General features: G+C 45.9%; 1 protein-coding gene across 1 annotated transcript; it reads left to right on the top strand.

The window, feature by feature from the left end:
• The first annotated feature begins 9,824 nt into the window (after nt 1–9,824).
• On the top strand, nt 9,825–14,248 carry LOC146049911 (acrosin-like). The gene is made up of 5 exons (XM_083166593.1): nt 9,825–9,917; nt 10,412–10,610; nt 12,227–12,495; nt 12,948–13,093; nt 13,963–14,248. The coding sequence occupies exons 1-5, from the start codon at nt 9,845–9,847 to the stop codon at nt 14,128–14,130; spliced, it is 855 nt and encodes a 284-aa protein (XP_083022719.1). The 5' UTR covers nt 9,825–9,844; the 3' UTR covers nt 14,131–14,248.
• Nucleotides 14,249–15,431: the final 1,183 nt, after the last annotated feature.

Genomic DNA, 15,431 nt, shown 5'->3' with positions numbered 1-15,431 from the left:
ACCTGGGATAATCCAGACATGGAGACCAACACAGTTAATACTGGGTTGAAGGAGGAGTTTATACACTTGGAGAACCTCCTCAAAATTGAATTAAAGCATTGGTTAGATAGTACCAACCTACAAAAATACTGGGATAAGAAAATGATACCTAGGGGACTAAGGTTGTTCAAACCTTCGATTTTTCCGCCAGAGTCAGAACCCCAAAAAGATTGGGAAGAGACACTGGATAAATGCTCATTGGAGCTAATGAAAATTGTGATCAAATACAGAAGGACTCAGGCGGAAAAAACGGAAACTGAAATAGAACTATTGAAACAAAAATTAGAAATACATAGAAATTCATCTGAATTTAAAGAGAGAGACACACTGGTGAATGAAAAAATTTGTAAATTCGAACAATCAGTGATAGAGATGAAATGTAAAAAATACCAAAGAGACCTATATGATTATAAGAGTGGAACAGTTAGAACTTATAGAAATAATTTTAGGAACAGAGGAAATGACACCAACATGAGGAATGAAAAAAGAACCTATGAGAAAGTTAGAACCCCCTATAGACAAAATAAAGGAAACTATAGGAAACCTAGTGGGAACTACAAAGGAACACCAAAGAGGAAAGACCTTAGTGGGGAAGATGTCAATGGGCGAACGGAGAAACGGAGGGACCACTCCGATCCCCGTCATACCCAGAGACTAGGCCCCAATAAAAGTCCTCCTCCTGAAAATAGGAATCAGGTGAATCCCAGAACCCTAGGAGCCCGCCCAAAAGATAGGGACTCATCCACAAAATCTACCAAAAATCAGGAACCCAGACATTCAGAGGTTTTTTTAGAGAAAAGACCCTATATAAGAGAGGAGTCCAGAATTTATTATCACAAAGACCACGAGACATCAAAAAGGGGGAGAAGTACAGACTCAGAGGAAGAAGAGGGGGGAAAAAGACAAAACAGAAGAATTTAAATAAAGCTAGAAAGACAAATCAGGAAGAAAGTAAACAAACCATATATAATCTTTCGTCCAAGGAGCTATCCCATGCAGATCTGTCACTTCTAAACAAGGGATTAAAATATGCACCTGTCTCCACCCCCAATATTTTCAACCTATTTGTTGAGCTAAATCGCTTTATTAGGAGCCTGTGTCGTAAAAGATACTTTGCCAAACAAATTCTCAACAAAAATAGAGATGAGGCTGCTGCCATCATCTTGGATCAAGGCGACCTTCCAGCTCTAAATGCTCTGACTGAACTTTTGGAAGAGTTTGAGACAGAAACCCCCGAACCTAGGAAGATTTTTGATATTTCACATGACAAATTTCGCGCCAGATCAGACTTTTTCCCCATAAAATCAAAGGGGTCGAGCGTGGAAACTTTTTATAAAACCACGCTTGACGATTTCAAAAATCTCTGTAAAAAGATAGAACAGGATCCCCACTCTAAGAAAATAAAGTCTACTTTAAACAAAAAAGAGTTACAGGCCCTCAGAAGACTCACCAAGAATACCTCCTTGGTTATCAAGGAGGCAGACAAGGGAGGGGGGATTGTTATCCAGGACAGGTCTGAATACGTGAAGGAGGCATTTCGCCAATTAAAAGATCCACGATTCTACACAGTCCTGGATAACAACCCCACCCAAAAATTCAGCCTTAATCTACTGAAGTTATTGAGGGTAGCAGAACTCGATGGAGTCATCTCCAGGGAGGAACTCCGCTTCCTGTACAACGAGCACCCCACCACTCCCATCTACTATCACTTGCCCAAAATACATAAAACACTCACTTCACCCCCTGGGCGCCCTATAATTTCTGGAATCCAATCACTTTCATCCAACTTATCATTTTATGTAGATTCACATCTTCAGCCACGTGTCTCTACCCTCAGGTCCCATATAAAAGATACTATTCACTTTCTACAGCTAATAAAAGACATCCAATGGAAGGATTCATATTCCTTCCTTACCTTGGATGTCACTAGTCTCTACTCCAATATTCCACATGACACTGGATTGCAGGTAATTTCCCGGAGACTAATGGAGGATGGAGACCTGGGGGAGAGACACCAGAAATTTATAGTTGATTCTATTTCTTATATCCTTCGTCACAATTACTTTTTGTTTCAGGACACGTTTTATTTACAGGTGATGGGGACGGCCATGGGGACCAGGTTTGCCCCGAGCTACGCAAACCTTTATATGGGGGAGGTAGAACATAGATACATCTGGGATAGCGAGTTCGGGGCGAACCTGGTCTTCTATGGCCGTTATATAGACGACCTTTTTATTATTTGGGATGGGGATCACACCTCGGCACTTTCTTTCGTTGAGCACATAAATTCTAACCCCTATAATTTACAGTTCACACATCACTTGGACAGGAAGCGGACTACCTTCCTGGACCTGACCGTCGAAACTCAGGGCTCTAATATAATCACCTCTAACTTCACTAAAGAAGTGGGCACGAATGCCTATCTTCATTTTAATAGTGCCCACTATCCCCCTTGGAAGAAGGGAATCCCTAAGGGCCAACTGATGCGGATATACCGCAACTGTACTATTAAAGAAACGTTCCAAAAACAAGCAAAAGAAATGGTAACCTCCTTTACACAAAGGGGATACCCCGAAAAACTAACGAAAAAAGCTCTTGACGAAGTGTTAACTCTGGATAGAGCAACACTCCTCCAAACCAAACCAAAAAAATCAGTAGAAAAGAACCAACAAATAACTTACATATCTACCTACAACAGTCACTCGGACGAAATTAGAAAAATAATAGGAAGAAATTATAAAATACTAAAGCAGGACCGCTTACTGGTAGATGTAATCCCTCCAAAACCATTATTTGTATTCAAAAAGAATAAATCCATAAAAAGTTCTCTGGCCCCTAGCTTTCTTAAACCGATCACATCAACAATTGACATAGAAGGCGCAAATATGTGGCTGGGAAACCAACCAAAGGGCTTCTTTAGGTGTGGCACATCGAGGTGCACCACCTGTGAATACATTGAACAAAGGAATTGTCATGATATAAGGGATAAAGAGGGCACTAGTGCCAAAATTGGCAGTTTCATAAACTGTAATACGAGTTACGTCATCTACATGTTAAGTTGTGAGTGCAAACTCCACTATATAGGACGCACCACCAGAAAGGTTAAGGTTAGGTTCTTAGAACATAGACGTAACATTATGAAACATGTACTCACACATAGTGTGTCCCGGCATTTTCATGAATATCACGGGGGAGACCCAAAGGGCCTCCGATTGGTAGGCCTGGAACACATCAAGAGGACCCCACGAGGGGGAGACCGATATAAGACCCTGTGCAGACAGGAGGTGTATTGGATGTACAGGATGGACTCCATACATCCTGGAGGATTGAATGAAGCGGTGGAGCTCAACACTGTCATATAAACACCCTGTACAGACAATGCACCTCCAGTCTTATATACCTATATATTCATGAGAATGTACGATCACCTGCTTCTTCCCCCCCCCCCCCCCCCCTGCCCCTCCCCAGCCACCTCATCCCAGGGCTCCACCCCTTGTCTTTTGTGTTTTGTTTTTGTTTTTTGTCTTATGTTTTTTGATTTTCCCCTGTTCCCAGTCTAGAAATATGAACTGGGGTATATATACATAGATGTACATTTTTTCTTTGTACTAGAAATTATCTCTAAAATGTTAGAAAAATTATTTGTGACCATACGGAATGTTCGATGATACACCCAACAGAAGAAATTCGATATATGTATATTTTCCCAACATATGTTATTATTATTGATTTGGATATCTCCACTATTATTGCCATCATATATGTCTATATATATCTCTCTCTATTTTGTTTTCTGAGTAGCACCCTTAGAACCATATGCTTAACCTATGTCCCCGAATATAATTATAAATATACTATGCTATATATTAAAAATTATGAATTTCTGTATGTATGAGCTGTACATGTGCTCCTTGAGCAATAAGCTATATACTCATAAGAAGGGAACCAAAAAAACCTCCTTATTGTTTCCCCGAAATGAGGAGGAAATCTAAACCAGCAACTCCGTGCACCTATTTGGGCAGGAAGCTGGGAACAAACATACTCCGTCTCTGCAGAATCCGGAAGCACTGCTTCCGCCATATTTGTTAAGGGCGCATCTATCCAAGCGCCTAGATTGTACATAGAATATCGATTGAACGCATTAGCGTTCCACCTGACCCAGTAACTGAACACCCGGATATTCGGAAACGGGTCTTCGTTACACAATCAATTAGGTAATACCAACATCCCTGCATTATCGCCATGGAACGCATGTGCGGCTCATTCAGACCCGGAAGTGACGTATCCGGACATCCGGAAACGGGTCCAGTGTGTATAAACAAATAAACTGCATTTTTCACTGTTTAAAATGCTCGTTTTGCAATTTTTAAGTTATTGTGCGTAATAGTTTTGTCTCCTATTCATTATAAGTATTATTTAAACCATATTTTCACATAAGAATGACTCTAACCAATTAACCATGCAACAGGTGGCAATTATTGCCCTCATTAGAGAAGGTATAAAAACACCATCTCATGATACCAGCAGCATCACCTTGATAAAGCTTCTTTTAGCGAAACGCGTCGGTGAAAGGGGCTCAAGACACCCACCATTGAAACTACTACCACCATCTATCCCTGTGACCGGACCAGCCTTTTCAATATCCTTCCCACCAGCCTACCTTTGGGACCTTACCAGCATATACCAGGTAGAGCACCTTCAAAACATCTGATGCTCCCTGGTTCCCAACTATTCCACCCCAGGTAGAGCACCTTCAAACATCTGATGCTCCCTGGCTTTCAGTGACCTCATTCCAGGTAGAGCACCTCAGAAACAACGGACGCTCCCCGGCTTTCTACAAACTCCAGGTAGAGCACTTATACACCAGCAAGGAGCTCCCTGGACTGGGGATAAATATTCTCCTAAAGGCTCACAGATCGGGAAAAGTGTAAAGGCATTCTAGGAACGGACTCGGGACTGTGCAATATATTGTGGGTGACTATACCTCCTCTACATCACGCTTGTGGTATCTATATGTTTTTTTAGGATATGCTATCCTTAATTTTTTAATAGTATTTTAATGTGTATTAATAAATTTTTACTTATCATTACATATACCTGTTGCATGTTCTAGTTTTAGCGCGGTCTCCACCTCTTCCTTTTTTCTTGTTTACTGTTTGGGATTGACACCCCAATTTGGAGACCGCTGCTCAGGCTCAACAACTCCTCCCAGGCGCACTCCTAGGTTGCACTTGTGACCTATACCTTTCTACAGCGTGGGTGCGGCCATGGCAGTGACGAAAAATCCCCCCACTGATTCAATTGACTGTATACAGAGCCGGCTATTGGCTATTATGTACAGGATGGGCAGGCTGTTGGGTGGGCGGGCGGATGGACGTGCTGGGATGGCCTGGACACATCGGAGCCAGGGCAGGGCCGTAACTAGGGGGGGGCTAGGGGGTCACGGACACCGGGCGCTGGAGGGTGGGGGCGCTAGTGTGGTGTCCCGGCAGCGTGGTCCCTGGGATGAGCAGCGGGGGTCCGGGGACTGGTGGGTTAACGCCAGGTCCTAGCGGGGTCCCGGGGACTGGTGAGTTAACTCCGGCTCCTAGCGCTGCCGGACGGTGGGCGGGAAGCAGGTTTTGGAAAGACTTGCCGGACGCTGATTGGCTGAATTCAGCCAATCAGCGTCCGGCAAGTCTTTTCAAAATCTGCCTCCCGCCCACCGCCTGGCAGCGCTAGGAGCTGGAGTTAATCTTCTCCAGTCCCCGGACCCCCGCTGCCTGTCCCCAAGGCAGTGATTTGGTTTTTTCATTTTTTATTTTTTTTTTGGGGGGGGGGGGGGCAACCAAATGACTGCCGACCCTAGTTTCGGCCCTGCCAGGGGAAGCAACAGTATCTACTGGTCTCTGTGCCTCTCTCCTACCTCAGCTTCTCCGTTATGCGTGTGATGCTATCATGTTACATGCTGGAGAGGAGACAGGGGGGGGGGGGGTGCCACAATTTTTTTGGCAGGGGGGTGCAAAATTTATAGATACGCCACTGGGAACAAGGCAGAAGAAAGGTCTCTATAACAAATCCGCGGGATCACTGTGAGAACCACAGGACCACTTATAGATAGTGGGTGACATTTTTTTGAAGCGATTCTTTGGTAGTCAGTAAATTTGTCTTGTTGGGAGACTTTTTGTTTCCTTTGGCCTTGCTCAGCGCAGATAAAGTCTGCTTACGTTTCCCCGCATATTTAATACCTGATAAGATGCCGCTATAAGATTTTACAGATGACAAGCTTGCGTTCGGGTCCTGGGTAATCCACAAAGAAAACATTCTTCTTTCGGATTTAGTTTGTTTGAACAACTTTTCCTTGTCAAGAAAACATATGGTTGAGAAGTTATCGAACAATAAATACAAACATAGAATGACCTTTGATTCAGTTTCTCCAAGACGGATGAAAGCAGCAATTCTTATGGAAGGTTAAAAAAAAAATTGTAAATAAGTAAAGTTTTTGTACATTTGAGCAATGAATATAAGTTCAACCAAATTCAAGCTTGGTCAACAACAGTTGAGCTTGTTTTTTACACCATCAGGCAGGGTGGATCCAGAAGAGGGGGCATCATTGTACGGGAGGGGGCGGGGAGTTTAGTGGTTCTAGGTACATTTGCACACCCCTACTGTGCATTGGCAAACTGAGCGCATGCAATGTGATGCTGGTGGCTAATATTGCACCTGGATCCCATTGTACCTCAGACTCTGCCTTGTCTCTTACAATCCCCATCCCCACTTATTCCCTTATATATTTTGAGATTTCGATCAGCAAGCGGAAAAGGACTCAACAGTCAGCCATGTGCACCAGAGAAAGACGGGTGTTCTGTGCACGCAAATAAAACAGCGCTGCGGAATATGTGTGCGCTATATAAGAAACTGTTAATAATAATAATAATATTAATACATCGCAGCACTTCACGGCAGCATTTTACGGCAGAGCTGAAGCGGACCAAGCCCACCCGACAGGACACCGCCTAGCAATAGAATTGTACGAGGGATTCAGTATTAAATCCCGGCGGTCGGGATCCCAGCGTTCAGAATCCCGACGCTGGAATCCGGACCGCCGAAATCCCGACAAGGGGGGGACGTGGATCGGCCCCCCTTGCGGGCTCGCTGCGCTTGCCACGCAGCGGGCCCGGTGCCTCGCTACGCTCGGCACACTAATTTATTCTCCCTCTGGGGGTGTCGTGGACACAACCGGAGGGAGAAAGTGTCGGGATTTCAGCGGTCGGGATTTCAGCGGTCGGGATTCCAGCGTCGGGATTCTGAACGCCGGGATCCCGACCGCCGGGATTTACACTGAATCCCTGTACGAGGAGCATATGACACCTGCCTCTGCAAACCACTGATTATGCCCGGGCTCTGGGAAGCCTCTGAGTTCTAGTGCCCAGCACTATTGGCTGCTGCTCTCAATTTAAAAAAAAAAAAAACACTGAAAAAACAAGCGGGAAACAGGCCCACGTACAAATTCTCAGATTAGCGATCCATGCTGAATTCGGCCCATTGCCTGATTTAAAGGGCGGCGGTGACCTGTTTGCTAGGCTGCGAGAATACGCAGGCTAGTAAACAGGTCTGAATCAGGCCCTTAGTGTACCGCAGTGGAAAACAGTAGCCAGTGCGGCACCTGTCCCACCACCCTGACACTACTCACAAGCCGGGGAGCTGTTTGATACCCTGCTCCATTCAACCTCTGCTCCATCTACCAGCAGGGCCGCCGAGAGGAGGCGGGAGCGGACACAGCTTACCCAGGCCCAGGCCTGTCAGGGGGGCCCGGATCCGAACACACACAGTTATTTTTTTTTCCATTTGGTGGCAGGTGCGCCGGGTCTGAAAGCACTGGAGTCAGCTGTGGGCGGCAGAATCACTGAGGTCCTTCGGAACAGCGTTCCACTCCCCGGTGCCAGGGTCTACTGAGAGCTCATCACATGAGTCGGGAGATTATCGTGGCTCGGTGACAGGAGTGTACTTTGGACAGGTAGCCTCTGGGTGCCGGGAGGAGCTGGGACACAGAGAAGTCGCCTCCCGCGGGAGTACTGCCCACTCCGCAGCAGCCGGCCCACCCACCCAGCCGCCGCCAGCAGCAGCAGGTACCGGTGCCATGTCTCCAGCCCAGTAGTCCCAGACCTGGTTCCCCTCCCATGTCCAGGTCACTGTGTTCCAAGGTGGGTGGCAGGGTGCTCTGTGTCTGCTGCCTCCCTGCATGCTGCTGGGGCTGAGATCCGACTCTGGAAGTCAGCATGTAACCCCTGGCAGAGCATGTTAACCCCATTGCAACAAGAACGTTAACCCCATGGCGATGAGCATGTAAACCCCTGGCAGAGCATATTAACCCCTGGCATCAAGCATGAAACCCATAGCAACGACCATGTAGTTAAGTGGAACTTATGTGGCATAATATGTGTGGTATTATATGTAATAGACATAACAGTGTGTGGCATAATGTGTAATGGGCATTACAGCATGTGGTAAAATATGTAATAGGTATTACGGTGTAAGGCATAATGTGTACTGGGCACTATGGTGTGTGGCATAATGTGTAATGGGCATTACAGCATGTGGTAAAATATGTAATAGGTATTACGGTGTAAGGCATAATGTGTACTGGGCACTATGGTGTGTGGCATAATGTGTAATGGGCATTACAGCATGTGGTAAAATATGTAATAGGTATTACGGTGTAAGGCATAATGTGTACTGGGCACTATGGTGTGTGGCATAATGTGTAATGGGCACTACAGCATGTGGTAAAATATGTAATAGGTATTACGGTGTAAGGCATAATGTGTACTGGGCACTATGGTGTGTGGCATAATGTGTAATGGGCATTACAGCATGTGGTAAAATATGTAATAGGTATTACGGTGTAAGGCATAATGTGTACTGGGCACTATGGTGTGTGGCATAATGTGTAATGGGCATTACAGCATGTGGTAAAATATGTAATAGGTATTACGGTGTAAGGCATAATGTGTACTGGGCACTATGGTGTGTGGCATAATGTGTAATGGGCATTACAGCATGTGGTAAAATATGTAATAGGTATTACGGTGTAAGGCATAATGTGTACTGGGCACTATGGTGTGTGGCATAATGTGTAATGGGCATTACAGCATGTGGTAAAATATGTAATAGGCATAATGTGTAATGGGCATAATGGCATGTGCAAATAAATTGAAGCCAGGCTCCCCCGGCTGATGGTGTGCACATACCTTCGGGGAGTTTCACTCTCGCTGGGGTGTTCGCAACAGGATGGCAGGCATGGGCCCGATGCAGGGGACCGCCCAGTGTTTTATGGGTGTGTCCACAAAACAGTGGGCATGGCCATTGACTTGCTGGGCGTACCCCTGCGAATGCGTTGTGTGAAAGTTTTATCTATTTTATATTTAAGAAATTGAATAACATATATATGGACATCTTGATTGATATTTACTATTCAGACTATGAATTCCACTTTAGTGGGACTCTAATTTGGGACGCCACGCGCCAGCCTACAAATGTTTGTTCACATTTCATTTATTTCCTTTCCAACGAGAAATTTGTTTACATACAATATACATTTATATATAAATATCCCTATAGCACGTTTTGAGGAGGATTATTTTACACACACACACACACACACACATATATATATATATATAATTTGTTGCTCACAAAATCTTTCCGCTCCAGTTCAGTTATTTACTATCATGTATGATGTCACAATGCTCTCAATGACAATAATATGTGATGTAATACAGTAGCTGCAGTCAGTAGCAGCGAACTAGAGCAGAGCACAGTCACCATGATGGGATATCTCATCTGTATTCTGTTTTTAGTGCTATTAGGCAAACTATCCGGTGCACCAAACCCAACTGGTGAGTATGTTTACGCTGGAGAAGTAATGTATGGTATCTGTAGCGCTGTGTTAGAGAAGCAATTCATTTACATCTGCTGGTAGTAGCCTACGGGTAGGGTTGCCACCTCATCCCTGGAGTCATATTAATTACACAGGTTCTGTGGCTGGCTCACTTCAAGACTCCATTTCAACAGTTTTTTTTGTTTTTTTTTTTAACAGCCATCAGACTTCATTCCAACTGTATTTTTTTTAACTTAGCCACAGAACCTGTGTAATTAATATGTCTCCAGTTTTAAAGGGATGAGGTGACAACCCTACCTATGGGGCTACCGTGTAGACACAGGCTGTGCTTTTTGGTGATGTTTGTCACTTGTGGGTATAATCGTGTTACCCCTGCAGTGATTGCAGGGTGTATCGGACACATTGAGCGTTAGTGTTCTCCAGCTGTTGTCACATGATGTCATTCGTATTTCTTGCCACATAATTCTTATACACTATTCCTTTCCCCCGTAGCTTGTGGATATCGCCCTGTGGGCAACAACTACGCCTCCCGAATTGTAGGAGGAACAGAGGCATCTCCGGGATCCTGGCCATGGCTAGTCAGCATCCAAAGGCGCAAGACATTTGGCGCATTCCATCACTTCTGCGGAGGCTCTATCCTTAATTCCAACTGGGTGATAACAGCTGCCCACTGTTTCCCCAAGAATGGAATGTAAGTAACATCTCATTGTCTATACTAATGAGGTACAATATAGATATGGATATAGAACTACTGTATATATAAATATTACAATGTTATCTGATGTGAATAGGTGAGGCATTTCTGCACTGTACAGACTTATTACTGGGAGGATATGTAGCGGTGGTCCTGGGACGTCCCAGCAGGCTCAGCATGGCCACGCCTCCTCCCAGTAATGCATCTGGGTATAGAGAGACGGCTAGCAAACACGACTGGATGCAGCAGAATAATGCTTATAAAGGAGAAGGGATACAGGGTATGCGCTCCTCTGCACTGTGGGATGGGGGTGGCACAGAGGAGGCCAGCACCATACCTCCCAAATGTCCAAATTATTGCGGGACCGGGCACTGTCCCCCAGTGGGGGAGGCAATTGGGAGCAGCGGGGAATAGAGGCTGTGTGCATGTGCACAGCGACTATTTACGGCAGGCAGGGGATAGGGGGTATAGCCAGCAGCTCACAGAGCACTGGCCATACCCCTAAGGTGGCAAAATGGGGCATGGCCTTACAGGAGCATCATCCCTGCAAAGCCATGCCCTCGTTCGGATAGGCCATGCTCCCTTTCCAGGAACACAGAGTCCTGCGTACTGTAAAGTTGGGAGGTATGCCATAGGGGCACCGGAAATTACCTGTTTTTAAGGCCGCTGATCAAGCTGAAATATTCCCTTGCGTGCAGTATAATTCCCAACTTTTCTTTACTCAAAAAAGGTCCAGAGGGGCCTACACCACGTACACTACACCCACATATAATACTCCCTCCTGAATGTAAGCATCCCCACTGACGCTCATCTGTGTGTATCCCCCAGATGTGTGGAGTCCAGGTATCATGCAGCAATACGATGTTCCATTGATGTTACTATCAGTGCAACAACAGCATGACTGGCATGACTGCACTGGAGCAGGAGTCAGACATCTGTGAATGCTGCTCACACTTAACAGCACCACAGTTGAAACCAATGGGATTTTTCCTGCTGTAATATTGAAATCACATCTTATGAATTCCATTCTGGCTGCTTACAACCTTTTTTGAACACTGTTTGGGGCTCTCTTTCTCAACTCAACGGGGCCGGTCCCCTTATTACCAGCGAGTTCCAGTTATAAAATACCATGGGCACATGCAGTGGCGTCGAGGGGGGGGAGTGGGTACTTTTTACCCGGGCTAGGTCTGCTGGAGGGGCTCGGGGCCCGCTCCCCCCTCCCTCATTGCAGGGAGTCAGGCAGTGGGGAGTGAGATGGAAGGCTGCCGCTGAAGCACAGCCCCTCTCTCCAGCTCAGTACATGCTGCTCAGTGCCGTGTGCTGGGCTGGGGAGACAGGCAGCTGCAGCGGCAGGATGTCCTCTTTATCTCTTTCATCTATTTTTTTCTCGGGGGGCATGAGAATGCCCCCTACCGTAGGTCCTGCCATGTGCCCTCTCCATTTTATGCTTCACTGTATGAAGCATTGAATTAGGTTTCTGTCATTGTGATGTTTTACAGGCCGCTATATAAATACCGGTCCGAGTTTGCCGGTGTATAGTCGATGTTTCATTGGTCCTGTAGCTGTCTGTCAGATCTTTTATTGCATCTAATACTGTTGTTCTGCCGTTTCAGTGACATCTCCAATATGAGGTTGGTGTTTGGAGCACATCAGTTATCAAGTCTGGGCCCGCATGTACAGATCCGGCAAATAACAACCAAGATCATACACGAGAAATACTTGGACAAGACCACGAGTAACGACATCGCCCTTCTGAAAGTGAACGCCCCCATCCAGTTCAATCGCTTTGTTACACCTGCGTGTCTTCCTATGAAATCCAGGGACATTGTACGCATGAGCAGCGATTGTTTCATTGCTGGTTGGGGCGTTCTGAACGAGAAAGGTAAGCCTGAGTGCTCTCTTACAGCACATAGCCTTATGGACGGGATGCAGTTTAAATCCCGGCGGTCGGGATCCTGGCATTCAGAATCCCGACGCCGGAATCCCGACGCCGAAATCCCGACAGTTTCTTCCTCCGTGGGTGTCCACGACACCCCTGGAGGGAGAATAAATTAGCGTGCCGAGCGCAGCGAGCCCGCAAGGGGGGGCGATCCACGCCTGAATCCACGCCGGGATCCCGACCGCCGGGATTTCATACCGAATCCTTATGTACTACTTGTCCACTGCGCACTTTGGGTCTGATTCGGTTAGGCTCGCTTTGCAGCGGTCCATCGCAGCTTAGAGAGCCCTGAAACGCTTTCTGCCCGACAGTGTTCACAAGTGATTTATTTTCATGAGGTCTTATACCAGTAGATTAAAGTCATTAGCTATAACTCTGATTATGTTCTCTTGTAGCCACTCACGTCTCAGACTACCTGCAGGAGGCTCGTGTGATGACCATTGCCAACAAAGTCTGCAACAGCAAAGACTGGTACAATGGTGCTGTAGGACTGCATAACATCTGCGGGGGCTACGAACACGGAGGCATTGATAGCTGCCAGGTAATGTACAACTAATATGGGACAAGATAGGTTCCCCTACTTAGAGCACTTTGGATGCTTCGGATTCAAATTCGGCCTCATCCCGATGCTTAGGGTTTGGACATGGGCGACTATGCGCATACGCAAAATCCAAGACCAAACGGCTTTGGCAAGTTTCACACTCGTCGAGCCGTTTACTCTTGGAAGGGAGGAGCCCCAGGCAGGCGGGGGGGGGGGGTGTTTTGTTACTCACTTTTCTTGTCTGGCCCAGACTGCTCTCATTTATATGGTGACATCATTATAACTGACTGATCATGCTTGGGATTTAGGTGGGGAAATGGTTCTGTAATTCGGAAATACATTACATTTAAAAAGACAGTAGCAATTCCCCACAGTGGGAACCAGACACTGGTGCTAGGAAATCTCGTTGTGACTGCTTTTACCATAAGCAGCGGATCTGTGAAAATATCTATCGCAGCTGTCACAGCTGACGCAATCGAATATGCAACATCGGTTGCAACAATGAACTGTTGATCAGGCCTATGGCTGCTCAGAATGTCCGTCAGAGATGCAGTAAGCCGCTGGTGCCAGCACAGCTCTGTGCGTAGCCTCAGCGACTAACACAGCAGTTGTAGTTTTGCAATTGCAATAACAACTGAAGCTGAATCAGGCCCACAGCCAGGATGTCACTGCACGTACAGATCACAGGGGGGAAGGGGGGGGTCTTTAACGATACATAGGAGCACACGTCATTAACGATATAGCACGTACACACTACACACCATGTCTCTACCTGTTGATAGGTTTTTGTGTGTTCCATTCAGGACAAATGACAAATGACAAAGTTATCCAGTATTTCTATCGATTGTCATATTTCCCATTCCATGTAGGGTGACAGCGGAGGACCATTGATGTGCAGAGAACCCAACTCTAAGTACTACACAGTACTCGGAATAACGAGTTGGGGAACCGGCTGTGGAAGAGCCAGAAAGCCAGGGGTCTACACATCCACCCAATACTACCTGGAGTGGATCCGCAACAAACTCGCCCTCAATTAGGATCACTTTATTGCCACCAATAACATCCTCCAATGCCAGAGACTTCATAACATCGAGGGATTAGTTACTATGCCGTGCCGATGGGAAGATTAACAACCAAGCTGTTGAGCGATATGAATGACCAGACAGTGTTCTCTAATGGAGGAATCGTGTATAATCACTGTAGATGGGGAATGTCCGTTTCTCACCAACAATGATTAAACACGATACTTCTATTAGAGAACACTAACTGGTCATTCATATCACTCAACAGCTGGATTGTGGATACAGGACAATAATAACCTGTAAAACCTGTCAACATATTTCAATTGGACCATTTGGCACTAACCCATGGATATAAACAACTGGAGTAAACTTTGACCCAGTTCATCCGTCTTGGCAAAAACATCAATAAAACCTTGGAGCGCTTAGTGGCATATTAGTTGCTATTAACATCTGTAGCATAATAAACTGATTTTATACCAAATAACCGTCTTGGGTGTTCTACTTATTCCAACCAAGTTTTCATACTGCACCCTACTAGGTACAGGGAGTGCAGCTGCTATGGGGCCCAGAGCTGAGGGGGGCCACCTTCCCTGTCAAAGTAACATGTGCTACTATAAATATCTACAGTAATTACGCCACTGACACCATAATTACCCTGGCATATCTAGGATAGGTGCATACGTCCACACCATAATGGAGGATTTCACAGCAACTGGTTCTCCCTTGAGAAAGCATGGAAGAGATCAATGCCATGGGAGTGCCCTGGGCAGGTAGCCACACTAGCTGGAGATGTGCGCCCGGAGAAGGAACGCCTGTTTCCGATGGAACTTTTACGATCACATAGGGCTGCTGCCATTACTAATAAATGCATGCAGACAGTGATAATGGTGGATGTATAGGGGCTCTGCGACATCGTATGCGCATGTGGCCAACTCAGCTTGCCATTGAGCCTGCAAGGAGCTTGAATGCCCTCATCCCCTTAACGGTCTCCTGACAGTTGGGATTCTAATGTCGGAGAAATGATGGTCGGAATCCAGGCTGTCGGAGAGTAAAGGGCCCCATACATCAGCAATTAATTGTGACAATTTTCAGATATGGAGATGATTGCCACAATTAATTTTAGATGTGTGGGCTCCCCCTTTTGGCAATCCCAATCAAAATCGCCAATCGATTGCTTAATCAGGTTTTTAAACATGCTTAATAATCTGGTATTATCTGCAGATCTTTTTTATATGTGTGGGCATTCCCAATTCGTCGTCTTCATCTATTTACATTATGAACAGCTGAAATGACAATCGATTGGACAATTTCCAGAT

Source organism: Crinia signifera, chromosome 12 (genome assembly GCF_055691185.1).
Source record: "Crinia signifera chromosome 12, ASM5569118v1, whole genome shotgun sequence".
In the NCBI taxonomy this organism is placed as follows: domain Eukaryota; kingdom Metazoa; phylum Chordata; class Amphibia; order Anura; family Myobatrachidae; genus Crinia; species Crinia signifera.
Note: the sequence above shows the minus strand (reverse complement) of the source record. Positions and strands in the feature narration are given on the sequence as shown.